The 27,713-nt window shown below is 46.2% G+C and overlaps 1 protein-coding gene across 1 annotated transcript in view; it reads left to right on the plus strand.

Annotated features, from left to right (window-relative positions):
- Positions 1–27,713, plus strand: part of ARMC9 (armadillo repeat containing 9) — a 125,083-nt gene that overhangs the window by 43,950 nt on the left and 53,420 nt on the right. Inside the window, exons 10-13 of the mRNA XM_063131770.1 lie at positions 8,040–8,074; positions 20,834–20,945; positions 22,068–22,160; positions 24,491–24,581. Of these exons, the coding sequence (XP_062987840.1) occupies positions 8,040–8,074; positions 20,834–20,945; positions 22,068–22,160; positions 24,491–24,581 (331 nt within the window). The remainder of the gene's footprint in view (positions 1–8,039; positions 8,075–20,833; positions 20,946–22,067; positions 22,161–24,490; positions 24,582–27,713) is intronic.

Here is a 27,713-nt window from a genome sequence, read left to right on the forward strand (position 1 = left end):
CAGGTAAGCGTCCCTCCTCCCTGCTCCCTTACCTGGCTCCGCCACCGCCGGATGGATGGCGGAGCCAGGTAGGCCAGCCCCCCGCCCCCTTACCTGCATCCGTCATGGGCTTCAATTGAGGCCCCGGTTGATGCTGGAAGAGGCCTCGGCCTTCACTTCCGCCTTCAACTGGGGCCTCAATTGAAGACTGTGACGGAGGAAGGTAAGCGTCCCTCCTCCCTGCTCCCTTACCTGGCGCCGCCGCCGCCGCATGGATGGCGGCACCAGCAGCGCCAGATGAGTCCCCCTCCCCCCCCCCACTTACCTGCAGGCGAAGCTCCGGATTGAGGCGATCCTCTTCGCCTCGATCCACAGCCCCCCTGACTCTCTTCGCCTCCGCCTTTTCCGGAGGCGAATTAGGCTGCCTCGCTCCTGCTTCTCTGAACCGAAGAGAAGCGGAGCACACCCCTAATTTGGGAACACCTTACTTTGCGGGATCGGGACAAAACTTCATGCACAGCCTCCCCTAGTGAGGAGGCGCCTGACGCACCATCCTAACCCTGTGCGATTACTCACAAAGGAGTGACAATCCCAATTGCAACAAAAAGGGGGGGGGGTTCGTTTTAAAACATAAGGGAAACAGTTCTGTAGCGCTTTAACTGGATATGAAATTTGGTCCTGATCCTGCAAACCTCCAAAGTTTTATAGACGCCACCCCCCTTCTGAGTGCACCCGCTTTTTTTTGTAATCAGGCAGGCTTTTCATCGGGTGCCTCCTGATTAGGGGGGCAGCGGCTGCGTATGAATTTTGGTTCCAAATCCTGCAAACTTCCAGGGCTTTAGAGCCATCACCCCCTTGTTGGAGTGTTACCGGAAGCAGTGGTTTTTAAGCTCCCGTACTTTACCCGTGCGATGTATTCCGCCCGAGCAGTGGCTGCTGCGACGTTGTCAGTGGGTGGAACAGCACCACAGCTCGGGCAGGGGGGTGGCTCAGATGACCCACAGGAATTTCCCCAGGTTCCCCACATATACAAATGACACCTGCTGAAATTCCCTTTTCTATGCAACTGTTAAAGATACAGGAGCCCTGTCCTCCTTTTCATAGGGTCACCCTAATTAAGCTTATTAATGACATCTGAATGCTTCCATTGGGATGCTTGGGGGAACCCCATGGTTTGCAGAAGTACAAATAATAATCAGGAAAAGATCCCTAAGGAAGCAACCACTTCCTGTCCTAACCCCCTACCCCCGCTCGCTCAGTGCGGCTTCTGCATGCTCCGTAGCAATGAAACAGATTATCCTGGGAAAGGACCTGAACAGAAACACTGTGTTACTTCAGCATAGAATCATAGAATCATAGAATAGCAGAGTTGGAAGGGGCCTACAAGGCCATCGAGTCCAACCCCCTGCTCAATGCAGCATTGCATTGCAGGTCTCACTTATTATATCTAACCATGTCTTCCAGTTTATTTATGTATTTATTACATGTATATCCCATCTTTTTCCTCCAAGGAACCCAAGGCGGCATACATAATCTTCCTCCGCCTCTCCATTTTATCCTCACAACAACAACCCTGTGAGGTGGGTTGGGCTGAGAGTCCGTGACTGGCCCAAAGTCACCCAGTGGGTTTCCATGACCGAGTGGGAAGTAGAACCTGGATCTCCCGACTCCCAGTCTGACACTCTAGCCACTACGCCACACTGCCTGTTTATCCAAACCTGTTCTTAAACATCTTCATTGAACCTTTTGTAAACCGCCCAGAGAACTTTGGCTATGGGGCGGTATATAAATGTAAATAATAATAATAACAGCAACCAGCATGCCTGCACTGTGTGCTTTCTCTCTCTCTACATCTCTTTCTCATTTAGGCTTTTTTAAATTCTATAGGACAAGGAACTAAGAACATACAAACCAGCATGATTTTACTATAGTAGTTAGATGGCTTTTGATTGGTGCTGGGCTGAAAACAACAGAATGAAATTTAATAGGGATAAACGCCAAGTTCTACATTTAGGAAATAGAAACCAAAGGCACAGTTACAAGATGGGGGATACTTGGCTCAGCAATACTACAAACGAGAAGGATCTTGGAATTGTCGTAGATCGCAAGCTGAATAGGAGCCAACAGTGCGATATGGCTGCAAGAAAGGCCAATGCTATTTTGGGATGCATTAATAGAAGTATAGCTTCCAAATCACATGAGGTACTGGTTCCTCTCTATTCGGCCCTGGTTAGGCCTCATCTAGAGTATTGCGTCCAGTTCTGGGCTCCACAATTCAAGAAGGATGCAGACAAGCTGGAGCGGGTTCAGAGGAGGGCAACCAGGATGATCAGGGGCCTGGAAACAAAGCCCTATGAAGAGAGACTGAAAGAACTGGGCATGTTTAGCCTGGAGAAGAGAAGATTGAGGGGAGACATGATAGCACTCTTCAAATACTTCAAAGGTTGTCCCACAGAGGAGGGCCAGGATCTCTTCTCGATCCTCCCAGAGTGCAGGACACGGAATAACGGGCTCAAGTTAAAGGAAGCCAGATTCCAGCTGGACATCAGGAAAAACTTCCTGACTGTTTGAGCAGTACGACAATGGAATCAGTTGCCTGGTGAGGTTGTGGGCTCTCCCACACTAGAGGCCTTCAAGAGGCAGCTGGACAACCATCTGTCAGGGATGCTTTAGGGTGGATTCCTGCATTGAGCAGGGGTTGGACTTGATGGCCTTGTAGGCCCCTTCCAACTCTGCCATTCTATGATTCTATGATTGCTAACGAAAAGACTGCCATCTTAATGAAAAGTATGAAGGAAAATGAATAAAAATGAGTGAAAGGCGAATGGATTTAGGTAGAACCCAATACATCTGGAGGCCATTTCTGCGGTGAAAGGTAACCCCTACACTGAGGGAGAAAGGTTTCGTTTTAAGGCCGCAGGGCTTTTAATTGGTGATTATGTGTCATCGCTCATTGATTTAAGCATAATATGAAATGACGTCCTATACAGGTATACACTTATTCGTTTGTTAGAGAGACGCTGCTTGTATTACATAGCGTTGCGAAGCCCCAAGTGTTCGGATGGTATGTCAAATGGAGTAATGCGATCCTCCGTTTGCCTTCCCGGGGCCCTTTGTCTTTCAAAGCTCCCCAGCTCAAGCGTCGAACAATAGGCACTGATTATAGAGCCTGCTATAAAAGAACCTGCGTTATGGGAGAAGACCAATCTTTTAAGGCATGAGCAGGTCAGAAAGGATTTTACAAAGCGAGGAGTCATAATCGCGACAAAAAGATGAAGATGAATATTCTGGGAATAAATGGCACCTATTGACTTCACTGAAGTGGGTGACAGGGAAATCTTCACAGGATAACTACTCTTTTTCAGCCCACCTACACGTAATTTAAGTAAAATCTCTTGATTAAAACAGAAATAGTATTAGAAGTGCCTGGATATCACTTCTTTTGTTGGCCTGAATTGGAGGCGGGGAACCGTTTTTCCACCGTAATTTGCTTTCCCTTGCAGGTGAACGTTTCGGGGGCCGCATGGGATGGGGTCACAGCCCCTCCACACTCTTTCTGTCTTGAGAATCTTAAGATTTTTAACCAGAGTGGGGTGAAGGTAGTGGTGATGTTTATTTATTTACCTATTATATTTATTTGTACGCCGCCTTTTGTCCAGTGCTGGGCGTCAAGGCGGCCTTACAAAATTCAAAACATGTACATTTAAAACCTATGAACAGAAATATACAAAAGTTACAAATATATTAAATATGTTCCGATATTAAAACATTTAAAATACATGGCAATTTTAAAACGTTAACTTTCTCAGTCTGTTACATACATGGAACTAGAACAACTCTGCGGTCTGTCTTGTTTTTTCTCACACACAGGGAAAATTAAAAAAACAGACTCAGGACCAATTACATGGTGGTTCTTATAATGATCTTAGAGATCCTAGAATCATAGAATAGCAGAGTTGGAAGGGACCTACAAAGCCATGGAGTCCAACCCCTGCTCAATGTGAAGACCTGGAAAATAAAAAACAAATCCCAAATTTCAAGGGGGGAAAAAGGTTCCCCCATTTTTTCCAGGGACCGTATTTGGTTCCCGCCCCTCGCCCCCAAAATTGGAAAAATTAATCAAAATTGTGCTTTTTTTAAATCTTCTCCATAAGATTCCCAGCATAGTTATTTGTTCTATTCCTTATTAAAATTATTGATCTAATGTATCTTTTACTAACAGACATTTAGGGATGCCCCAAGTCAGGCTCAGTTTCCCAACATGTAAGTAGAGTCACTATAGCGTAATATGGAAGAAAATGAGCACTATTGATAACTTGAGTTTTGTTATACAGAGTCGTGTGTTTTGAGGTCTTGTTCTGCTTAGATGTTGAAGCAGTCAATTGATGTAATTCTAGAAGATTGAGGGGAGACATGATAGCACTCTTCAAATACTTAAAAGGTTGTCACCCAGAGGAGGGCCTCGATCCTCCCAGAGTGCAAGACACGGAATAACAGGCTCAAGTTACAGGAAGCCAGATTCCAGCTGGACATCAGGAAAGACTTCCTGACTGTTAGAGCAGTACACAATGGAACCAGTTACCTTGGGAGGTTGTGGGCTCTCCCACACTGGAGTCATTCAAGAGGCAGCTGGACAGCCATCTGTCAGGGATGCTTTAGGGTGGATTCCTGCATTGAGCAGGGGGTTGGACTCGATGGCCTTGTAGGCCCCTTCCAACTCTGCTATTCTATGATTCTAACCTAAAAACCGCATGTGAAAACCACTGTAGGTTACCTTGCCACTGTCACCAGATGTGACAGCGCAGCATGTGAGTTAATGCACCTGTGGTTCTTTTTAGAAAAAGTTAATTTTCATGCTATAGAACTCACTGCCAGTTTTAAATAAACTTCTCAATTAGACCCCCACAACTAGGGAACCCTGCCTCAGCTATAAAACTTTTTAACTGCTACAGTAGAATAAATTATCCCTACCTAAAAGAAACTCAGCCTGGTTCCTGTGGCATAGGCATGGGATTGACGCCACCGTTAGAGACTACCTTTTGAAGTGAAAGAAAAATAAGAGAGCAAAGCCCCTATCCAAGGCTACTAGCCCTGATGGTTGTGTGCTATCTCCAGTATTCGAAGCAGTAAGCCTGTGTGCACCAGTTGCTGGGGAACATGGGCGGGAGGGTGCTGTTGCACCATGTCCTGCTTGTTCATCCCTGGCCAATGGCTGGTTGGCCACTGTGTGAACAGAGTGCTGGACTAGATGGACACTTGGGCCATAGCTAGACCTCAGGTTTATCCCTGGATCGTCCAGGGGTCAAACCTGTTCATCTAAGTGACGCACAGGGGATCCAGTGCTCAGGCAGGGGCGAACCCTGGAGGATCCCAGGATAAACCTTAGGTCTAGCTGTGGCCTTGGTCTGATCCAGCATCAGGGCTCTTCTAATGTTCTTATGTTCTTAAGATATTCATTAGTGGAAATTATTTACAAAAGTGAACAAAATGACACGCTTCAAATAATAAATTAAGGCTAATTCAAGGTACTTAAGTTAAATGTGGTTGCTTTCCATTTCTAAGTGGAGTCTTTTCCTGCTAAATAAAATCTTAGCAGTTTCCCTTCAGACCAGATTTCCCTAAACACCGCAGAAACAGACTTAGGAATTTCCCTCAAATTTCCTTCCAAACAGAAGCAGATACTGCACACCAGTCTTCCTCTGCTTCCAGTTCTTCCTGCTTCTAGGATGATTCAGATGTTTCAGTGACTACTTGCTGAAGTTCCCTCTCGTCGGACATAAAATAAGATGCTAAAATATATTATGTATAACTTGGTTTTCTCATGAAACCGGGTATGTCTGTGAGGGGAGAAAAATGTACCAAATAGCGTGGGCGTGCAGGAGACCAAGTTCTGGTATTTGGAGAATTCGTATAAGAAGTTTTTTATTTGTATCCAAAGGTGCTCCTTCATCAGGAGCTGAAAAAAGTGAACGAGCTGCCAAAGAGCTACTGTGTTGCAAGATTTTTCAGATTGCAGTCTCCAGTTTATAATACTGTGATTTTCGGTGATCTGTGCTGGTGCTACGTTTGTAAATTTTAAAGAACCTGTTGGCAAGTCAAGGTGAATTCTCCAAGCACCAGAGTTTGTCTCTTTCGCGCCCTTGCTCATGAAATCATCATGTTTGGTATTACGAACTCAGAAGTATAGTTTATTTGGACCATAATTACAAATTTGCTGAATTTACTTTTAAAAGGTTTTAATTTTAATAATGCTTTTATGAGCAAACCAAGTTATACGTAATATTATTTTATGTTCCCAAAGCAGCCTTCTCCAACCTAGTGCCCTCCAGATTGTTTTGGACTACAACTCCCAGCATTCCTGACCATTGGCCATGCTGGATTGAGCCAATGGGAGCTAGGTCCAAAACATCTGGGGGGCATCAGATTGAGGAAGGCAGTCCTAAAGAAAAAAAGAGAAAAAAAAAGAAATGACTTTAAGAGCACTAAAAAAAAAAAAGCTTTGCATATTTTTTCAATTTCCTCCAAAATTTCTGTTATTTTTCTAGAAGAAAATCATCCCCCGTCCCCCATAGTTTTAAAATTTCCAGGCATTTTACATCTCTAGCCCTGCTTATTTTTTATTATTACCATATTTCTTCGATTCTAAGACGCCATCGATTCTAAGACGCACCCAATTTTTAGAGATGTTTATTTGGGGGGAAAAGTGTGTCTTAGAATCGAAGAAATACTACTTCCCTCCCCGCCCAGCCAACCTCCTCCCCGCCCTCCGCGCTTTCTTCTAATGGTTGTCTCCTTTTCTTTTTTCCCTCTGTGCGAGAAGAAACCGCCGTTTGCGCGGGAAGAGGGGGGGGCGTAGAAACAAAGAGTAAACAATATTTTCGGGCGGGGAGAGAGAGGAGAAGACGCGATCAAGGAGCTAAAATGCTTAACTCTCCAGTCCCGCGTCTATCAGGGTACGCAGTCACAAAGCATGACTACACGCGAGTAAGTCCTCGCTCCCACAGCTCGCGGCTGCTGCAGGAGCTTCCTCTTTTGGAGACCTGCCTGTACGAGGAGGAGAGAGACGACTGGAGCTGGAGCTGCCGCGTGAGAGCAGCTTCAGTGGAGCAGCACGTCTTTGGCCTCTGGGCACAGGTTTTTCTGCGGGCGTGAGGAGTTCCAGGCTCCACTCGGGGCACGTGCTTCCCAGCGCGGCGGCTGGGGGGGCACCCGATGCTTGGGGGGGGGGTGAGCCTCCTGATTCTTGGAGCTGCGTGTCTTCCGGGTGTGGCTCACGAGGGCTGCACGGGGCGCGCTGTAGGCCCCAATCACCCGGCAAAGTGATCTCAAAAAGCCATATTTGCATCTACCATATTGCTTCGATTCTAAGATGCCATCGATTCTAAGATGCACTCCATTTTTAGAGCTGTTTATTTGGGGGGGAAAGTGCGTCTTAGAATCAAAGAAATACGGTATTACCCTATTTCTTCGATTCTAAGACGCACTTTCCCCCCCACATAAACATCTCTAAAAATGGGGTGCGTCTTAGAATCGCGGGTGTGTCTTAGGTTTTTTTTTTCCTGTTGGTGGTACTGAAATTAGTGTGCGTCTTACAATCGATGGCGTCTTACAATCGAAGAAATGCGGTATAATCCCTGTGTGTTACATTTACAAAGCAAGAGTGGGTAGTTCGGTATCTCTTAACAGAAAGCATAACAATGTATGAAGTAATCCTGAGTGCGTAACTCTGGCTCAAAAACGTAAGAAGTGCCTTGCAGGATCAGGCCAGGGCCCACCCAGCCCAGCGCTTTCTGCCTAAATACAAGTTGTCAACCATGGATCCCAGTCCTCCGGAAACTCACCAGAGTTCTGCCAGGCACTCAGGGTGTCGTCAGGTGAAACTGTGTTCTTCATTGGAATTGTTTTGCGCCGCGTCGATGTGTTCCTAGATTTAGTTGTGTGCTTATATAAGTGACATTCTTACCTGTTTTTAGGAGAGCCTTGATAGACTAGAAAAACACTAGGTGTGGCTGGCCTTGCCTTAATATATTTTGCTTTCTCTTTCTCTCTTTAAACTACAGGCCTCAACTATGTTAAGAGCATCGTTAGCCCCCGTGTAAGTAATTTTCTTTTAATTTTGTTCCTTGTTTGTCACCTTGCAACAAAGATATGGGGTGTGTGTCTTACAACAGGTTATACTAATACCGTCTCCTCTTACTCAAAACTCACACATAGGCCTTTTCTACACCATGGATTTTCCCCGGGCTTGTCCCTGTGTGTCCAAATGATGCACAGGGCATCCTGGGAGCAGGCAGGGACGACCCCTCTATTTTTGTGGGATAACTGGGTGCCAAGTAATCCCGATTTTTTCCCACGGTCCTGCCTCCCTGCGAGTAGCAGGGCTCTGGAAATGGGCACGGAGCTGGGGAGCAGGTTCAGGGTGTTTCTCTTTTTTTGTTTCTTTTACTTACTTTTTATAGAATAGCAGAGTTGGAAGGGGCCTACAAGGCCATCGAGTCCAACCCCCTACTCAATGCAGGAATCCACCCTAAAGCATCCCTGACAGATGGTTGTCCAGCTGCCTCTTGAAGGCCTCGAGTGTGGGAGAGCCCACAACCTCACCAGGCAACTGATTCCATTGTCGTACTGCTCTAACAGTTAGGAAGTTTGTTGGTGGAGTGCAATTACGCTCCATTTCTTGACGATTTAAAAAATAATAATGGCGCCCACGACATCCCTCTTGCCTTCCAGGACGTCGCGCTGGCATGTGTATGCTGGGGGACGATCCCGGAAATAGGAAATCCCGGGATCCTTCTCCCGCGTCCAAGGCCATAGACACCCAACCCCGCAGCCCTTAGTTCTCTGGGTGATGGACGGGTCTGGAGCGTGCTTCCCTTTCGGTTGTGCAGTCCATGAACTATCAGTCAGGACAGTGTGCTCTTTCTGGCAAGGAGCAGGAAAGCAAGGTCTTTCTCTGGCTGTTAGATGGGATGGGGCCTGCCTGTTCTCCCTCTTGCTGTGATCATCTTCCTGCAAGGTGAGGAGAGCAACCTCCCAGTGGCCCTAGGTGCTCTGTTCGATGGCAGAGGACATGTTCTTTCCTTCGCTTCTGCAGTCAAAGGGTGACATAAGTTTACTGTAAGTTTAAAAATGAATCACAACACATTGGTGGGGAGAGGTCATAATACCGGCGTAAGGCATTGACACGTCTTGAAAGACAACGTTCTGGTCTCTGGGCAGGGCCTCTGGATGAAATGCATTGGGTCAGGGACAGGGATGGACGAATGCTGTTAATCTGTTCCATCCGTATTTTGTGGACTGTTAAGTATTTTTCATTCTTTCATTGATGAAATTCCCCCCGCTCTTGAAGTTAAAAAGTGGTCCACAAGTCTGTAGAACCCTCACAACTATGAAAAAAAGCTGGCCTGCAGCGGAATCCACCGGTCAGATCCATAGAAATCTGAACTAATTTGAATCTGTTGTGGATTCCTCTCACATCTTTAATCAGGGTTCAGAGTCCAGTGGATCAGTCAGCTGAGCCTGGCAGGTCAGGGCTGAATCCAGCTGTGCAGGGATGGAGCCTGCATATCGAGGGTAGAACCAGGTACTGAAACAGTGGGTCTAGGGTTTTTAGATTTGCTAGGCCTTCTCCTGACAGACGTGCTAAGCTTGTGTGGGCTGTACCACTTCAGAGCGCAGACGGGGGCTCACGGAACTGAATGTCCCCCAATAACAAAAGAATAAAATAAATCTGCACATGAAAACTAGCATATCAGGGAGAATGGGGGTGTAGCGTTCCTTTTCTCCTAACGTGCTACTTTTCTATGTACAGGAATTTTATTTTTATGTATGGAGGCGCATTCAGTCATGTGAGGCCCCTACATGCCAGTCTGAACTATTTATTTATTTATTATTTATTTATTTATTACATTTTTATACCGCCCAATAGCCGAAGCTCTCTGGGCGGTTCACAAAGAACTAATAGTTCTTTGTATGCTTTTGAAACTGCACAGAGCTCCATTCGGGAAGTTTCTATACTTAGGCTAAGGTTTGGGTTTATCTAAGCAGCAGATCGACCCATCAAATCATACGGCTGATTATAGTTCTATGTCCATGGCTGTTTCCATCACATTGAGATGTCATGCCTGGCTCCATTCAGCAATATTCAACGTTGACCAAATGCAGTGGTCCTTGGCAGCCAGGAGACCATATGCCATCCCAACCTCCTTTGCTTCAAGGGTCCTGTCAACATCTGGGAAGAAGGCCTTACCAGTGGCCAAAACAAGGTCGTCAAATCAATACAAAGGCTTTCATACCAGCAAACAGCACCTTTGGCTGTCATGCCGTCATCCTCCCAAGCTCTCCCTGTCTTTGGCTCTTCCTTCAGGGGCTCCTCAGTTCATTGAAGGACATCTCCTTGGACCAGCAGCTGGCTTCGTTATGTGATAGAGTCCACCTCTCTTCCTCCTGACTCTACCACGTATTCAAAACATCTCCTTTAGAGGAGACCTCCGAAAGGGGGCAGTGGAGCCGGTACCCATCAGGTCCAAAAGGAGAGGTTCCTACTGAAGTACTCACCGTACTCAAGAAGGACTGGAGGGCTCCTTCCTAATCTGGAACTTGGGGATTTGAACACCTTCATCAGATGTAGGAAGTTCAGAAAGGTGAGCATTGCCAACATTCTCTCTGTGTTCTGCCGAGGAGATTGGTTTGCATCAATAAATCTAAAGGATGCCTGTTTCGCCATCAGCTTCTGGCTGCAACATCACCATTTTCTTCGTTTTACCTTTGGGGATCGTGGCCTCCAGCTCAGGGCCCTGCTGTTTGGCCTTAGAGTCTTTACAAAGTCAATGGCTGTTATTGTTGCCTACTTCCCCCTTCAGGGTATCAATGTCTTTCCATAACTGGACTTCCTTTTGGTGGCATCTCTTCAACAGCTGCTTCTACATCATGTGACTACCGTGCTGCACCTCTTGGGAGACTTGGGTCTGTGTATCAATGCACAAAAAACCTGTCTGACTCAGAGGCTCCAATATGTTAGGGCAGTGCTGGACTTGATCACTGCTTGGCACTCTTGATGGAGGACACAGGCATGTCCCTTGCCCAGCTAGTGGATGTCATCCTTGATGCTCAAACTGCCAGGGCGCATCATGCTCAGAGACTTTTGAATCTCATGACAGCCACTATAGCAGTCACTCCGTTTGCATGCTTGTGCATGACACCACTGCAGTACTGGCTTATCCAGAATTTCTCCAATGTTCCGGATCCTGAGACCAAGTTCTTAACCATTCCTCCTGGGGTAGCTCAGTTGCTGAAGTGATGGGTGGATTCTCCCAACTTGCTCTGAGGGATCTGCTTCTCCCTATCAATAGTCTCTGTCGTGGTGATGACCAATGCATCCCAGTGGGGTTGGGGAAGGCCTCCACATCAGTGGCCCTTGGACTTTCATGGAGGGCCTCCACATTAATGGCCCTTGGTCTTCGGTGGAGGTCCTCCACAATAATGGCCTTTGGTCTTCCGTGGAGGTCCTCCACATTAGTGGACTTTGATCTTCCATGGAGGGCCTCTACATTAGTGGTGCTTGGTCTTCCGTGGAGGCCCTCCACATTAGTGGCCCTTGGTCTTCCATGGAGGGCCTCTACATTAGTGGCCCTTGGTCTTCCGTGGAGGTCCTCCACATTAGTGGCCCTTGGTCTTCCGTGGAGGTCCTCCACATTAGTGGCCCTTGGTCTTCCATAGAGGGCCTCCACATCAGTGGCCCTTGGTCTTCCATGGGGAGAAACCTCATAGCTGTGGGCAAGGTGCATTGTGATTTTTACTATGAAGTTTACCACACAGTTGTACAGGGTGTAACAGACAACATGACCATTGTAGCCTTACCTGAACAAGCAGAGGGGAACGAGGCCTCTTGACTCAGAAATGTTGGAAGTGGGTGCGTTCTGCACAGGGCGACACCTATCTTATGGGAGAAAGCAATGTTCTGGCAGATTGGCTGAGGCAAAGGACTCCATCCTCCCATGAGCGGTCCCTAGTGTCGTGGGCAGGGAGTCTGTTCTTCTGCCATTGGGGCATCTCCTTGATGGATGTGTCTTCAATACATGAACAACAGACAATGCAGACTGAATTGCAGCGGGGTGCGGGTGCGAACTGGACTCCTTAGGGAAACATCCCTTTACCAGTGGACAGGATCATTCCTACAGGCGTGCTCCTCCCTTGAAAGGTGGCAGAGATAGTTTGGGACCCAGCACGCTATATATTTCTTACCCCATGGTAGCCCGGGTAGTTGTGGTTTGCAACAGTGATGCACCTCTCAGCCAAACCTATCACCATCTGCCTCTTCGCGCAAACCTCCGGGGACTTGAGCCGGGTCTTTCATAGAATCATAGAATAGCAGAGTTGGAAGGGGCCTACAAGGCCATCGAGTCCAACCCCCTGCTCAGTGCAGGAATCCACCCTAAAGCATCCCTGACAGACGGTTGTCCAGCTGCCTCTTGAATGCCTCTAATGTGGGAGAGCCCACAACCTCCCTAGGTAACTGATCCCGTTGTTGTGTTGCTCTAACAGTCAGGCAGTTTTTCCTGATGTCCAGCTGGAATCTGGCTTCCTGTAACTTGAGCCCGTTATTCCATGTCCTGCACTCTGGGAGGATCGAGAAGAGATCCTGGCCCTCCTCTGTGTGACAACCTTTCAAGTCCTTGAAGAGTGCTCTCATGTCTCCCCTCAATCTTCTCTTCTCCAGGCTAAACATGCCCAGTTCTTTCAGTCTCTCTTCATAGGGCTTTGTTTCCAGACCCCTGATCATCCTGGTTGCCGCTGGAACTTGATGGAGTGGCTCATTAGAACCCTTGTGGAGGTCCTTCAGGAAACCTACACAGCCAAAATGAACGTTCACGAAGTTTACAGCAAGGTCAGAGACTGATGCAGACATCTCCCTACAGTCTACGGTTTTGGATGTTTTCTTACCCTTTAAAAGCAAAACATCCATTTATTAGTTTAATCAGCTAGGGATTACTCAGCGGTAGTTTCTGCCACACATGCTCTGCTTGATAACTGCTCTGCTTTCTGCATCCCATACTTAAAACACCTCATGAAGCAGTTGCCTCACCTGTATTCTCTTGTTGCACTACCCACGCCTTCATGGAGCGTCTGTTGTTCTAGGACAGCTATCAAAGCCTCTTTGTAAGCCGGTTGCAACATGCGCTCTTCATATTCTTTCCCGGAAGGGTCCGTTTCTCCTGACCGTCACACCCGCCTATACAGCGAACAAACTGCGCAGCCTTTGGCAGGACCCACCATTCTTACTCCTCCGCCAGGGCAAAGCAGTCCTCAGGCCCGGCATTTCCTCTCTGCCTCAAGTGGTGTCCTCATCCAGGACAGGGATTGTCAGGTTTTTAACCTGTGTAAGTTTTTGCTGGAACTAGAGACCTAAGAAGAAGTCATCTCAAGACTTTGGAAAGAGGCCAGATACACAGGTGGAGAGTATCTGGGCAGAACAGCAAATTAGCTGATGCAATCCAGTGTTCACATTACATGAGAACACTGTGATTGGTGTTCATTTGTATAAATATGTTACTGATGGGGAATCAGTGTGGAGAGTTTGGAGAAAGAATATTGGAGAGTTTGCTGGAGCGTCATTCTGTATTTTACTCTGTATATACTTGTAAAGTAAACTTAGATTAGTAGTTAAAGCTACTGTGTCTGAGTGCTTCCTTCTTCATTGGACTGTTTCATCTGCTACCTGGATCCTCTGGTTCTGCTTGCATTATTTGCACTCTGTGCATGCTCTGCTGGTGTGAAACACATCACCCTCTTGACAGGTCATGGGCCCAGATTGCTCAGCCTGACTAGAGGTGTTCCAGTGTGGTGGCAAATTGCTGTTGGAGTCCTGGAAGTGAAGAAGAGTCTTCTCAATCTGCAGCCTGGTGAATGTTGTTGCTGTTTGCCTAGGAGGGGCTAGAAGAAAGCAAGTAAGACATCTGTGTGCAGTTTTTTGAGATGGCGTCAAGTATGGCGTTGGGAGGTTTGTCCCTGAGCCGTTTGAATGAGCACAACTATCTGGCGTGGAGCGTCAAGATGGAGCAATATCTCCGGAGGGAGGATTTATGGACAGTTGTCAGTAATCCCCCTGCTCAGCCAGATGAAGGTGAACAGAGAAGCATAGAGAAAGCTCTAGCCAGCATTATTTTGTGTCTGGAAGATAATCAACTTGTACATGTTCGTGGGTTGGTGTCAGCACAAGAATGCTGGAGGAATCTCCGAGAGATTTATGTGAGAGATTCAGCCGTGAGCAAGGTCACGCTAACGCGGAAGCTGTACAGAGCTCAACTGCAGCCGAATTCCAGTGTGTCTGAACATCTCAACATGATGAGGCAATTGTTTGCAGACCTGGAAGAGCGAGGCATGATTTTTACTGAATGTCATAAAGTCTACGTTGTTCTCAGTTCGCTAGATGATTCATGGGATAGCCTTGTCATGAGTTTGGAGGCTATGCGTGAAAGTGAGCTGACGTTACGATTTCTGACCGGCCGGCTGTTAGAAGAAGAGCAAAAGAAGCTTGAGAAGCAAACTGCTAAGCCAAGAGAAACTCCCACCAAACAAGCAGCTTGTGAAGATAAGGAGCGAGTGTTTGCAGTGAGGCGCTGTTTTCGTTGTGGTTCCACAGAGCATCTGCGAAAGAATTGCCCTAGCCAGACGGAGAAGCAAGCTTATTCAGGCAAGAAAAAGAAAACTGCAAAACCGAAAGTCTCCGTGGTCAAGGCTGTTGAAAATGACCCAAAAAGCACATGGCTGATGGACAGTGGTTCCAGTCAACATATTGTGAACAATAAGGGGTTGTTTAAAAAATTGCATCCTACCAACCGGGACTATGTTACGTTGGCAGATGGCAAAGTGTCAGTTGTTGCTGGAGAAGGACCTGTATTCATTCCAAGTTTGGGTGAGACTGTGAACAAAGTATTATGTGTGCCAAGTCTTGAGCATAATTTGTTAAGTGTGTCTTGTTTAGACCATGCAGGATACAGTGTAATGTTTTCAAACAAAGAATGTAAAGTGCTCAAAGAAAATGAGGTTTTGGCTCTAGGTGTACTGAAAAACAATCTTTATGAAATGTTGCCCAAGGGAGAAGGAGGTTCTAAAGATGTATGTTCTGTATTTAGCAACACACCTGTACATGACAATTGTATACACCTGTTGCATAGACGTTTGGGACATGCAGGGTTCAAAGTACTGCAGAAAATGCCTGATATGTGTGAAGGACTTAATTTAAAATCTTGTGAAAAGTATTTAGACTGCAGCACATGCAAATTGGCAAAGTCAAAGGTTGCTCCAATATGTAAAAAGAGTGACAGAGTCACCAAGCAGATTTTTGAGCTGGTGCATGCTGACTTGATTGGTCCCATGTCTAAAACACTAGGAGGGGCGAGGTATGCTTTAATCCTGGTGGATGACTATAGCAGATATGGTTTTTGCTATGTTATGAAGAACAAAAGTGAAACGTTTGAAATTTTCAAAAATTGGCAAAGTTGGGTGGAGAGAAAATTCTCTACTAAGGTAAAACAACTTCAAAGTGATTTTGGAGGGGAATTTATGTCTACTGATTTTCAGAAATGGCTAAGGAACAAAGGAATCTCAGCCAGACGTAGTGCCCCATATTCCCCATGGCAAAATGGTGTCGCAGAAAGGCGAAATGGCGTTCTGCAAACCATGAAGGATGCCATGTTGGCTGATTCTGGACTAAAAGCACATTTTTGGGGTGAAGCACTGCTTACAGCAAATTACATTGTAAATAGACTGTGGAGTACAGCAGTTAACAGTAGCCCATATTTCCTAATGTTTGGAAAAAAGCCATCACTGTCTCATTTGAGAGTGTTTGGTAGTACTGCTTGGGTACATGTTCCAAAGGCTATTAGGAGGAAAGGACAGTTTAAAGCCAGGAAAATGACGTTCTTGGGGTATGCTCCAGGTTCAAAGGCATACAGGTTTTATGCAGACAATGGAGAGGTAATTATTTCCAGGTCTGCTGAATTCCAAGAGCAATGTAATTGGGAACGTTTGCATGGCAGTCAAGTGTTTTTGCCAGAGAGTAAAAATTCTGAAAAAACACAACTAGCGGAAGAGCAAGCAGCTAGGTTAGATAGCCAAACTTCTTTAAGTCCAAAGAAGGAGGAGGAGGAGGCAGCTACAAGTTCTTTTGTCCCCAGAAGGTCAGAAAGAAGTAACAAAGGCATTCCACCTGATCGTTTCACAGCAAGTGAAGTCAGGGTTTGCCAAGTGAGCTATGAGCCTGAAAGTTTTGAAAATGTACTGAAGCTCTCAAAGCCAGAGAAAGAAAAATGGTTTGAGGCCATGGATGAAGAAATGAAGTCTATGGCGAAGTACAATGTTTTTACCCCTACAATGCTACCTAAAGGTGAAAAAGCAGTAGGTTGTAGGTGGGTTTTTAAGAAAAAATTCTTGCAAACAGGAGAAACGAAATACAAGGCAAGACTTGTTGCTCAAGGGTTCACACAAAGAAAAAATGTAAATTTTGATGAAGTTTTTGCACCCACAGTAAGAGCTGAATCTATGAGAATTGCATTAGCTCTGGCTGCAAAATATGATTGTGAAGTTTTTCATTTTGATGTGAAAACTGCTTATCTGAATGCAGAACTAAAAGAAACTGTTTTCATGGCCCAAATTCCAGGGTATGAATCTCAAGTGCCAGGTTCTGTATACAAATTAAACAGGGCAATTTATGGTTTGAAACAGTCTGCAAGAAATTGGAACCAATGTTTGCATGAAGCACTTGAATCATTGGGTTTCAGTAATGGAATAGCAGATCCATGTTTTTATACAAAAAATGTAAAAGGTGAACAAATGTGGCTACTGACATTTGTTGATGACATCTGTTTGATTGCCAGAACAAAAGCCCAGGTTGAAGAGTTTGAAAAACAATTAGGTAAATTCTTTGAACTAAAAAATTTGGGTCAGATACATGATTATCTGGGAGTAGAAATCACAAAGAAACAAGGGGTTTATGAATTAAGCCAGAAATCAAAGATCAGGAATCTGCTTACAAAGTTCAACATGGAGGAGTGTAATGGTGCTAAAACCCCCATGGTGGCAGGATTTCAATGTAATGATCAAGATGCAGAATTTTGTGATAAGGAAATATACCAATCTGCAATTGGAAGTCTACTATATCTGGCACAGTGGTCTAGGCCAGATATAGCAAATGCAGTTGGCATTCTAAGTAGATTTGTTTCAAAACCCACAAATAGTGCTTGGCAAGCAGTAAAAAGAGTATTTAAATACCTGAAAAGCACTATAGATGTGTCATTAAAGTTAAAACCGTCAGACACATTATTTTTAGAGTGCTATGTGGACAGTGATTGGGCTGGCGATACCCAAAACAGAAAATCCACTTCAGGAATTGTGATAAAGTTTGGAAACAATTTAATTGGGTGGAAATCCAGGAAACAAAGTCTGGTAGCACTGTCAACTTCAGAAGCTGAGTTTGCTGCTTTATCTGAAGTCTGCACTGAAGTAATTTGGTTTGTACAATTACTAAAAGATATAAAAGTGCAGGTAGAAACACCAGTTAAAGTGTTTGAGGACAATCAGACTTGCATTCACATGGCAAAGTCTGAAAGAATGCATACAAGAAGCAAACATGTGGACATTCGTTACTGCAATGTAAGACAAGCTGTGCAAGAAGGATTAATTGATCTTATTTACTGTAACACAAATGAGAATGTTGCTGATGTACTAACGAAGCCTCTAAGTGTACATAAGCATATGAAATTAATCAAACAGCTTGGAATGATAAGTTAAATGTATATGTATAAATTCTAGTTTCAGAAAAAAGGAGGGGTGTCAGGTTTTTAACCTGTGTAAGTTTTTGCTGGAACTAGAGACCTAAGAAGAAGTCATCTCAAGACTTTGGAAAGAGGCCAGATACACAGGTGGAGAGTATCTGGGCAGAACAGCAAATTAGCTGATGCAATCCAGTGTTCACATTACATGAGAACACTGTGATTGGTGTTCATTTGTATAAATATGTTACTGATGGGGAATCAGTGTGGAGAGTTTGGAGAAAGAATATTGGAGAGTTTGCTGGAGCGTCATTCTGTATTTTACTCTGTATATACTTGTAAAGTAAACTTAGATTAGTAGTTAAAGCTACTGTGTCTGAGTGCTTCCTTCTTCATTGGACTGTTTCATCTGCTACCTGGATCCTCTGGTTCTGCTTGCATTATTTGCACTCTGTGCATGCTCTGCTGGTGTGAAACACATCACCCTCCTGACAGGGATCTCCCGGCTTTCCCCGCTAAAGCCCTCCTGCCTTATGTTGGAAATTCGCCGGTCTCTGGCATTCTGCCTGGATAGGACTCTTGAATTTAGACAAGAGTGCAAGACTTTCCCTGTGTTGTGAGGGTCCTAGGAAGAGATAGGCAGTTTCTGCTCCATGCTTCTCACGTTGGGTCTCCTCAGCTGTTGGCATGTGTTACCAGCTGGCAAAGCTCCCAGTTCCAGAGATGCAGAGAACCTGCAAAACCATAGAATCATAGAATATAGAATCATAGAATAGTAGAGTTGGAAGAGGCCTACAAGGCCATCAAGTTCAACCTCCTGCTCAGTGCAGGAATCCAACTTAAAGCATCCCTGGTTGTCCAGCTGCCTCTTCAATGCCTCTAGTGTGGGAGAGCTCACCGCCTCCCAAGGTCATGGGTTCCATTGTCATACTGCTCTAACAGTCAGGAAGTTTTTCCTGATGTCCAGCCGGAACATAGAAGATCCATCGCAGCATCTTCAGCCTTCCTTCAGGGAGCGGTAATGGCCAAATTGCTGAGCAGGTGCGCAGTATCAACCAACAGTTATTTTCCATGGCTTTCGGCTGGACCTTTGAGCCAGGACTGACACTTTGGGAGGGCCGTGCTCAGTTCTTTAGCTTCGTAGCACCTGCACAATCTAAGATAAGTCAGCTTGTTATTCTGCCCATACGTGGGACTATAGAGAGGCCACAGAGAAGGAAGACTGGTTGCCTACCTGTTAACTGTTGTTCTTTCAGTGGTCTTCTACGTACAACCCACCCTCCTATCTTTCTGTAGGTGCTGTTTGTCAGGTATAGGCCTTATACCTAGTGATTATATTTATTAAGAAATGCTTTGAGAATGTCAGATGTTCCCTGCAAGCTTATCTCTGTAAGCAGTTCCTATGGTTTTTGTGAACCGCCCAGAGCGCTTCGGCTGTTGGGCGGTATAAAAGTGTAGTAAATAGCTGGTTCTCTGGGAACTTCAGAGTGTTTTGGAAAAGGTGGGGCCGCTCTTCGAAGCGGGTTGTAACATCCCGCCCTCTTGACACGTGGGCACGGTTTACAGGTCAGAGGACCTGTCTGTCAAGTGACTTTGAATAGGCCTTAAAAGCTAATGCGCAAAAGTCTATAAATAACAGTCTATAAATAAATGTTAACTTGGTGTTTTAAATTCGTAATTTTGTATTGCTGCTGTTTTTATCTGGTTGAGCTATTATATTGTATTTTATATTATGGTTTTATACTGTTGTTTTATACTTTGAATGTTTTTAATTTTTGTGAACCGCCCAGAGAGCTCCGGCTATTGGGCGGTGTAGAAATGTAATAAATAAATACATAAAAGCTGAAAAAGCTTTGCTTAGGCCATAGCTAGACCTAAGGTTTATCCCTGGATCATCCAGGGGTCAAACCTGTTCATCTAGGTGACACACAGGGGATCCAGTGCTCAGGCAGAGGCAAACCCTGGATGATCCCAGGATAAACCTTAGGTCTAGCTGTGGCCTAGGTTTCATCTCTTGACGCAACACCTGACCTCCCTCCTGCTTTGGATTCCATCTCCGCTTGGGACTTTGAAAGCACTCTGCACATGGACGCTTTGCTATTTGGACTTGGGATATCTAAGAACTGTGCCATGAAAAGCAGTGAGGCTTTTCATAGACTTGGACTTGCATATGCTGTGGATTCTGTGTTCGTGCCCAGACTCATGTGGCAAGGAGTTCCCAGTCCTTAGCAGAAAGTTGGGACTCCTAGGCCTGAAGCGTAACCTTTCCTGAAGTCTTGGTAACAGGTTCAGCTCAGTAGTGGTAGGCTGAGACTGACAACTGCGTGACGGATCTCTCTGCCCGTCTCTGGTGGCTCAGAGCAACCTTTCCTGGGACGTTGTTTGTAGGAGATTGGCCAGGTCCCTTTGAGGAGCCGGCATATGCGGCGTCTGGAGAAGCTCAAAGCTGCTACTGGCGTACCCTATTCACACACACCCTCCGAGTGTTTGCCTTAAGGATCGTTTCAGAAAAAAGAGCCTAAAGCTTCCTAACCATCGTTCAGCTTTAAGCGTGTTTTGGAGACTCTGTAACCATTAAGCTGGTCTACCGTGTGATTTCCTCCATAAAGGAAGTCTCACTGATGTGAGTGTCTCGTGTCAGCTTGCCAGCACGTGTGGATGCCAGAGGGAACAGGCAAGAACCCGACACTGTTATGCAGATGGTTTTCCCAGTTCATTCCCCTTTTAAAGCTGCTGAGTCGGCTGGAAGTTTGAACAGAGTAGAAAATGGGAGCCAGCACCCACCCACCCCCCAGGCCTGGAGGGAGCGGGCTGGGCTCTCGCCAAAACTCTGGCCTAGCTATGGAAATCTCTCCAATGGAGCTTTGCACAGAAGCCCGACGTGCCAGCGCAGAGGCGACCGCTCGAAGAACTGCAGCTACAGGTAAGCAACCTGGCTACTCCTGGCAAAGGTTTTCCATCTCCGTGAGCACCAGGCTCAGCTTCTGCTCTTGTTAAAAACAAAAAAAGTTCTCGCTTCACTGGGATCAAAGGAGTCTACTGCGCTCTTTTCACGGGTGCTCTTTTTTTCATTTGCTGTGCAGGAAAATTCAGGAAGTGCCGCTGCTGCCGTCTTTGGATTACGAGAAGCTAAAGAAAGATCTCGTTGATGGAAGCGACCGCCAGAAAGCCTTCTTACTGCAGGCCTTGCGCTGGGTGGGTGAGCGGAAGATGAGCGTGTAATAAGGAATATGACATTACCCTGTCCTAAACAAGGAACGATGCAAAAACCTAAGTTCTTCAGATGAATTCAGCTCCCTTGCCAAATTTGTCTGTTCCAAGTTCTGCTTGATTAACAAATTGCTACGTTGTTCTTGCCAGTTTGCCTTCATTGGACTGCGCTGCCTCATCATTTTTGGCTTTGCGGGCTGAGAAGTAAGGCCTCCCACCCCCCCAAAAGCTGGCTTTGCACTTTGAACTTGAAAAGGGAGAAATTTGAATTTCATGCAGCAGAAAACCATTTGAGAAGTTGAAAGGCAGCCCTGATTAAGGTGAAAACAGAGGGACATTTAATGACCAAGGGCTGCTGAAATGATATTTGAGCAGCAGAGATGGCGCTGTTTTCTAGAGTGTCCGTCCTTCAGCTGTCAGTTGGGGCGTTTTATTTTTATTTATTTATTTATTTATTACATTTTTATACCGCCCAATAGCTGAAGCTCTCTGGGCGTTTCACAAAAATTAAAACCATGAAGAGCATAAAAACAACCAACAGGTTAAAAGCACAAATACAAAATACAGTATAAAATGCACAACCAGGATAAAAACCATGCAGCAGAAATTGATATAAGATTAAAATACAGAGTTAGAACAGTAAAAATTAAATTTAAGTTAAAATTAAGTGTTGAAATACTGAGAGAATAAACAGGTCTTCAGCTGGCGACGAAAGCAGTACAGTGTAGGCGCCAGGCGGACCTCTCTGGGGAGCTCGTTCCACAGCCGGGGTGCCACAGCGGAGAAGGCCCTCCTCCTAGTAGCCACCTGCCTCACTTCCTTTGGCAGGGGCTCACGGACAAGGACCCCTGTGGATGATCTTAAGGTCCAGGCAGGTACATATGGGAGGAGTCAATGCACAATTTGTACTGCAGACTCACTGGGCAGCCTTGAGCAAGTTGCTAGTCCTTAGGTTCTTTCGAATACTTAGGTGTTATGACACAGGATGGCTGTTTGGCAGAGAGAGAGAGAGAGAGAGATAAGGAAGTAGGGCCGCCTTTTCCCTGTACCTACAGAATTTCTCTCATTATATGCGATTCACTAGTACCTCTTGTGCTTCTTTTGCAGCGCTTAACAACTTCCCATCCTGGAGAGCAGAGGGACACTGTTCTGCAGGCCTATATCAACAATGACCTTTTGGACTGCTACAGCAACGTTCAGGTTAGCAGTGGTAGAATTTTTCCTTGATCGGTTCTGGTCCTTCCATAACGCTTGAGAGCCGATCCTTGTATTTCTTGTTAAGAGAAGCTCTGGTAGCAGGGCTGGAAAGAGCCTGAGGCACTGAGAACCCTGCAGAGCCGAATTCAAGTCTAAATGAGCGACTGTGCAATTTGCAAACCCAGCCAAGTTTCGGTTGCTGGAGTTAGCTCAGCTGGTTACCTGTTCAGGTCCCCGACTCTGGAGGTGTAAAGGAAGTCTGAGTCAATCAGTCCTTCCCAAGGGTCCCTCTGGGGTGTTTCCCCCCAATTCCCGTACTACGGGACCGGTATAACTTTGGAACAAAGGCACACAGACACCCAAAATAACCAAGATAAAAATTTATTGTGGAAACACAAATACCAAATAGGAGCTTGGTCAGTAGCAGCTACAAAAAATGCCAATAAAGAAGATAATACAAGGAAGCAGAGGAAGGGAATAAATAAAGTAGATAGATATCAGGCAGAACCACCCACAAATCCTTTCAGAAAAGAACAGGCAGTCTCTCCACTAAACTTCCCTTCCCCCCTCCGGTCAAAGCGACCAAACTTGCCTTTGGAAAACCAGCCCACAGCAAACAGCAACACCCTAACCTTCTTTCAGCTCCCAGACTGGGCAACTGCAGACGTCCATAGCCTCCAGGCTGAAGACCTGCCCCAACTTAATCCAATCAGTCTTTTATCTCTTGCTCCCTTAATGAGGGTGCTTGCTCTTTCTTCCCACACAAAGGCCAATTAGCCCGGGCAGGAGATAGCCCGCAGGTGTGAAACCTTTGCCTGACCTCGGGAAGTTTGACTCCCACCTTTTCCCACATGTCAACTGGGTCTTGGCACCAGCAGGACCATACACAACAGGCTGGCCAGATACCTCCCATAAACCCATCAAACTATTCTTTATCTACTATCACCACTATGGTTTACTACCTAGCAGGAAGGCATAGTTTACTATTCAACAGGAAAACAAATGCATTTCAAAACAAATTTACTGATGGACAAGGAAGTTGGTATAATTCACAACTCAACAACACTCCCCACCCCCCTTGGTCCTTCACAGGAGGCTGGTTGATGAGAGAGAGCAGGAAACTTAGGACTAATCATAGAATCATGGAATAGCAGAGTTGGAAGGGGCCTACAAGGCCATCGAGTCCAACCCCCTGCTCAATGCAGGAATCCACCCCTCATAGGAAATCAATGATACTATTGTATCTATTACAATATATATCTATTACAATTTATGCATATCACAGAATCATAGAATAGTAGAGTTGGAAGGGGGTTTAAAAGGCCATCGAGTCCAACCCCCTGCTCAATGCAGGAATCCACCCTAAAGCATCCCTGACAGATGGTTGTCCAGCTGCCTCTTGAAGGCCTCTAGTGTGGGAGAGCCCACAACCTCCCTAGGTAACTGGTTCCACTGTCATACTGCTCTAACAGTCAGGAAGTTTTTCCTGATGTCCAGCTGGAATCTGGCTTCCTTTAACTTGAGCCCGTTATTCTGTGTCCTGCACTCTGGGAGGATTGAGAAGAGATCCTGGCCCTCCTCTGGGTGACAACCTTTTAAGTATTTGAAGAGTGCTCTCATGTCTCCCCTCAATCTTCTCTTCTCCAGGCTAAACATGCCCAGTTCTTTCAGTCTCTCTTCATAGGGCTTTGTTTCCAGACCCCTGATCATCCTGGTTGCCCTCCTCTGAACACGCTCCAGCTTGTCTGCGTCCTTCTTGAATTGTGGAGCCCAGAACTGGACGCAATACTCCAGATGTGGCCTAACCAGGGGCGAATAGAGAGGAACCAGGACCTCAGCACCATGTACATTGATGGTGCTATATAAATAAATAAATAAATAAATAATAAATAATAATAATAATAATAATAATAATAATAATAATAATAATAATAATATTTATGCAGCCCAAAATAGCCTTTGCCTTTCTTGCAGCCATATCGCACTGTTGGCTCATATTCAGCTTGCAATGAATGTGAGCCAACAGTCTACACCTGGAGGCCATCCGGGAGTGGGGAGGGATGATCACGGGGTTTTGCGCTCTCCAAGATCATCCCTCGGGCCACACGCCAATGAGTTTTCCCGGAAGTAAAGGAGGGCCGTTCTGTGGCGCCATTTTTTTTTTAACAAGTGGAGACATTTGCACAATAGCACGAGTGCAATCCTGCACGAAGGTACGACCTTCTCGTTGAGAGACATGTAGACATGCTTTTTATTTAAGTTCAGGTTTCAAAAGTTGAATTGTAGAATTTCCATAAAGGCTGGGTTGTTTTCCCCCCCCCTCGCTTTTTCAGAGAAGTGTGTTAATGCTGATACAGTCAAAGAGTGAGGTGGTTCGTCAATACACTGCCAGGCTTATCAATGCATTCGCCTCCCTGGCTGAAGGTAAGACATGTTGAAAAAAGTAGCTGCTTTTCTTATGCTGTTGGCCCATATATATGGCAGCGTCATGATAGGTGGTGTCAGATACTGAGTTCCTAGTACTGGCATGGACCTGAAGCAGGTGGCCCAACTGAAGCTGCCATAACAGCCTGTCTTGTATGTGTCAGGCCATTGGTACATCTAGCCCAGTATTTCTACAGGACTGGCAACCAGCTCTCCAGGGTATCAGACAGGGGTCTTTCCCAGCCCTTCCTAGAGGTACTAGGGGGGCACCTCTACCATTGAGCTACGGTGCAGCGGTTCTGTCTGATGGCCTCTCTTCGTGATGAATTTCCCAGGCTGAGGAGGTGGATATGGGAGCTTGATAGTTGGCAGTGGCATGAGATCACCTGATTTTCAGCCCTAGGAGGACACTCTATTCTGATGTGCGGCTTGTCATGTCTAGCTTTGCTCCCCTTAGGTTGTGGGGAAGGAGTTTCAGGTGTTTAATCAGAATCAGACTCTGAAGCAGAGGAGACGGCGCCAGAAACATGCCAGGCTATACCAGTGGGGGAGGTGGCTCTCATGGGTACTTCACCAGCTGGGAGTGAACCTTCTCCAGAGCTTATCTCCTCAAGGGTAAACAACACACAGTCAGTGGGAAATCAGTATTCTTCCAAGGAGGAAACAGGGCCGGTGCCAGACTATTTTGTGCCCTAGGCAAGGCGAACTACTTGCACCTCCCCACAAATTGCTTGGAAGTCCGAACGTGTGCGCCGAGTGGAGAGCTGGGACTGGCTCACTTCGATTTGGGATCGAGCCGTCTGGAATTCACCGGGACTTACTTCCGTGCGAACGCAACCCGCTATGCAGCCTGGCATCCCGATCCCCTCCGCACGTTTACTCGAGGGAATAAGGCTTCCGAGTAAGGAGGCATAGGCGGATCGGGCCGCACTGGTGCCTCCCAATGCAACGCAAGTCCCATTGATCCACGCACGCAGGATCGGGAAGCAGGAGAGTTTGCCTTGCGAGGAGTCCACAAGTCCCTAGCTTTCCTGGGGGAAGGGAGAGGGAGTCCCGCTTGCCCGCCTGCCTGGACATCGCGGCCTGTTTGAGGAGAGAGGCGAGGCGACCTGGTGCCCTTTCCTATTAAATAATGCATTTTAGACCCATAGACGTTCCTTTCCAATTTGTTTGCTATCATTGGCATGACGTATTTCTTGCACTTCAAAATAAATTTAGCAGTTTCAAGTTTTGTGCTTCTTATTTTTTTCCAGGAGACGTATGTTCTTAAAATTCAAAGTTGGCATTTTGGGGGCGGGGGGGGGGGGGGGGGCGGGGACGAAAGTAACTCACCTTGCCTAGGGCGCAAAATAGTCTGGCACCGGCCCTGCCGACGGCTACTTGTCCTGATGGCGATGAGCTGCCTCCAGTATCTGGAGCAGTATGCCCTATGTATACCCGTTGTAGGGGGACATGGCTGGGAGGGTGCTGTTGCACTCATGTCCTGCTGGTTGGCCTCCCACAAGAAGCTGGTTGGCCATCATTTGAACAGAATGCTGGGCTCTTCCGACATTTTCTCTGATCCATCATGGCTCCTCTTATGTTCTCAGTACTTTTATTATCTCAACCAACAGCCAGAATTCTGTGAGCAAGTTTTTTTTCATCAGATGTAGGGTTTCCAAGCAAACAAAGGGTGGGAAATACTATACGTGTTGAGTTACAACTGGTTTTGCCTTGACCTTTCTTTATCTCTTTCATTTATTGCATTTGTATATGACCTTTCTGCCAATTCACTGCTGCTGCTTTGCATTTTTAAATAACTATTTACATAACACAGAAGGGAAACGTGACAGGAAGGGAAGAGGAAAATAAGCAAATCCGAGTACCATATCTGCTGAACAACAGTTCTGGGAGGACAAGCACCAAATGGCGGTTGGCCCTAGTGAGGCCAATGGCAGTGGTTTCACTATCTCACCTCTCCCTCTGATACAGCTATTTGGAGCGGCCATGAATAGAGACGGTTATTAGAAGGTGGTAGACAAATGGCACTTGGTTTCAGCCAAGCCAATGGAGGCTTTGCTGTCTTACCCCTCCCTCTAATGTAGCCAGGTGGAATGGCAGTGGATGGATTCAGTTCTGGGAGGAGAACATAGAATCATAGAATAGCATAGTTGGAAGGGGCCTACAAGCCATTACATGCTTTAGGGTGGATTCCATGCAGGAATCCACCCTAAAGCATCCCTGACAGATGGTTGTCCAGCTGCCTCTTGAAGGCCTCTAGTGTGGGAAAGCCCACAACCTCCCTAGGTCACTGATTCCATTGTCGTACTGCTCTAACTATCAGGAAGATTTTCCTGATGTTCAGCTGGAATCTGGCTTCCTTTAACGTGAGCCCGTTATTCCGTGTCCTGCACTCTGGGATGATCGAGAAGAGATCCTGGCCCTCCTCTGTGTGACAACCTTTTAAGTATTTGAAGAGTGCTGTCATGTCTCCCCTCCATCTTCTCTTCTCCAGGCTAAACAGGCCCAGTTCTTTCAGTCTCTCTTCATAGGGCTTTGTTTCCAGACCCCTGATCATCCTGGTTATAAGAACCATATACATAAGAACATCAGAAGTGCCCTGCTGGATCAGACCAAGGGTCCATCTAGTCCAGCACTCTGTTCACACAGTGGCCAACCAGCTGTTGACCAGGGACCCACAAAGCAGGACACAGTGCAACAGCACCCTTCCACCCATGATCCCCAGCAACTGCTGCGCACAGGCTTACTGCCGCGGATACTGGAGGCGGCCCATAACCATCAGGGCTAGTAGCCATGGATAGCCTTCTCCTCCAGGAATTTATCCAACTGTGTTTTAAAGCCATCCAAATTGGTGGCCACGTCACCCCTTTTTCCGATGATGCAGCCGGGTTCTCCTCAAGGTGTCGCTTGTAGAAATGATGCCCCCTAGAATAACTGCAGGGGGTGGGGAAATCAAGGTTTGAGACAAATATTCATGACCCAGTAATACTGACAACAGAGGAATGGACATTGAAGATGTTTGAACTGGCAGAGATGGCAAAACTTGTAGCGATAATGAGAGAAAGGTCAGCAGCCACGTTTATGTTGGAATGGAAACCGTTGATAGAATATTTGAAAGAGACAGAGAAAAAT

This window comes from Elgaria multicarinata, chromosome 8 (genome assembly GCF_023053635.1).
Source record: "Elgaria multicarinata webbii isolate HBS135686 ecotype San Diego chromosome 8, rElgMul1.1.pri, whole genome shotgun sequence".
Taxonomy (NCBI): Eukaryota; Metazoa; Chordata; class Lepidosauria; order Squamata; family Anguidae; genus Elgaria; species Elgaria multicarinata.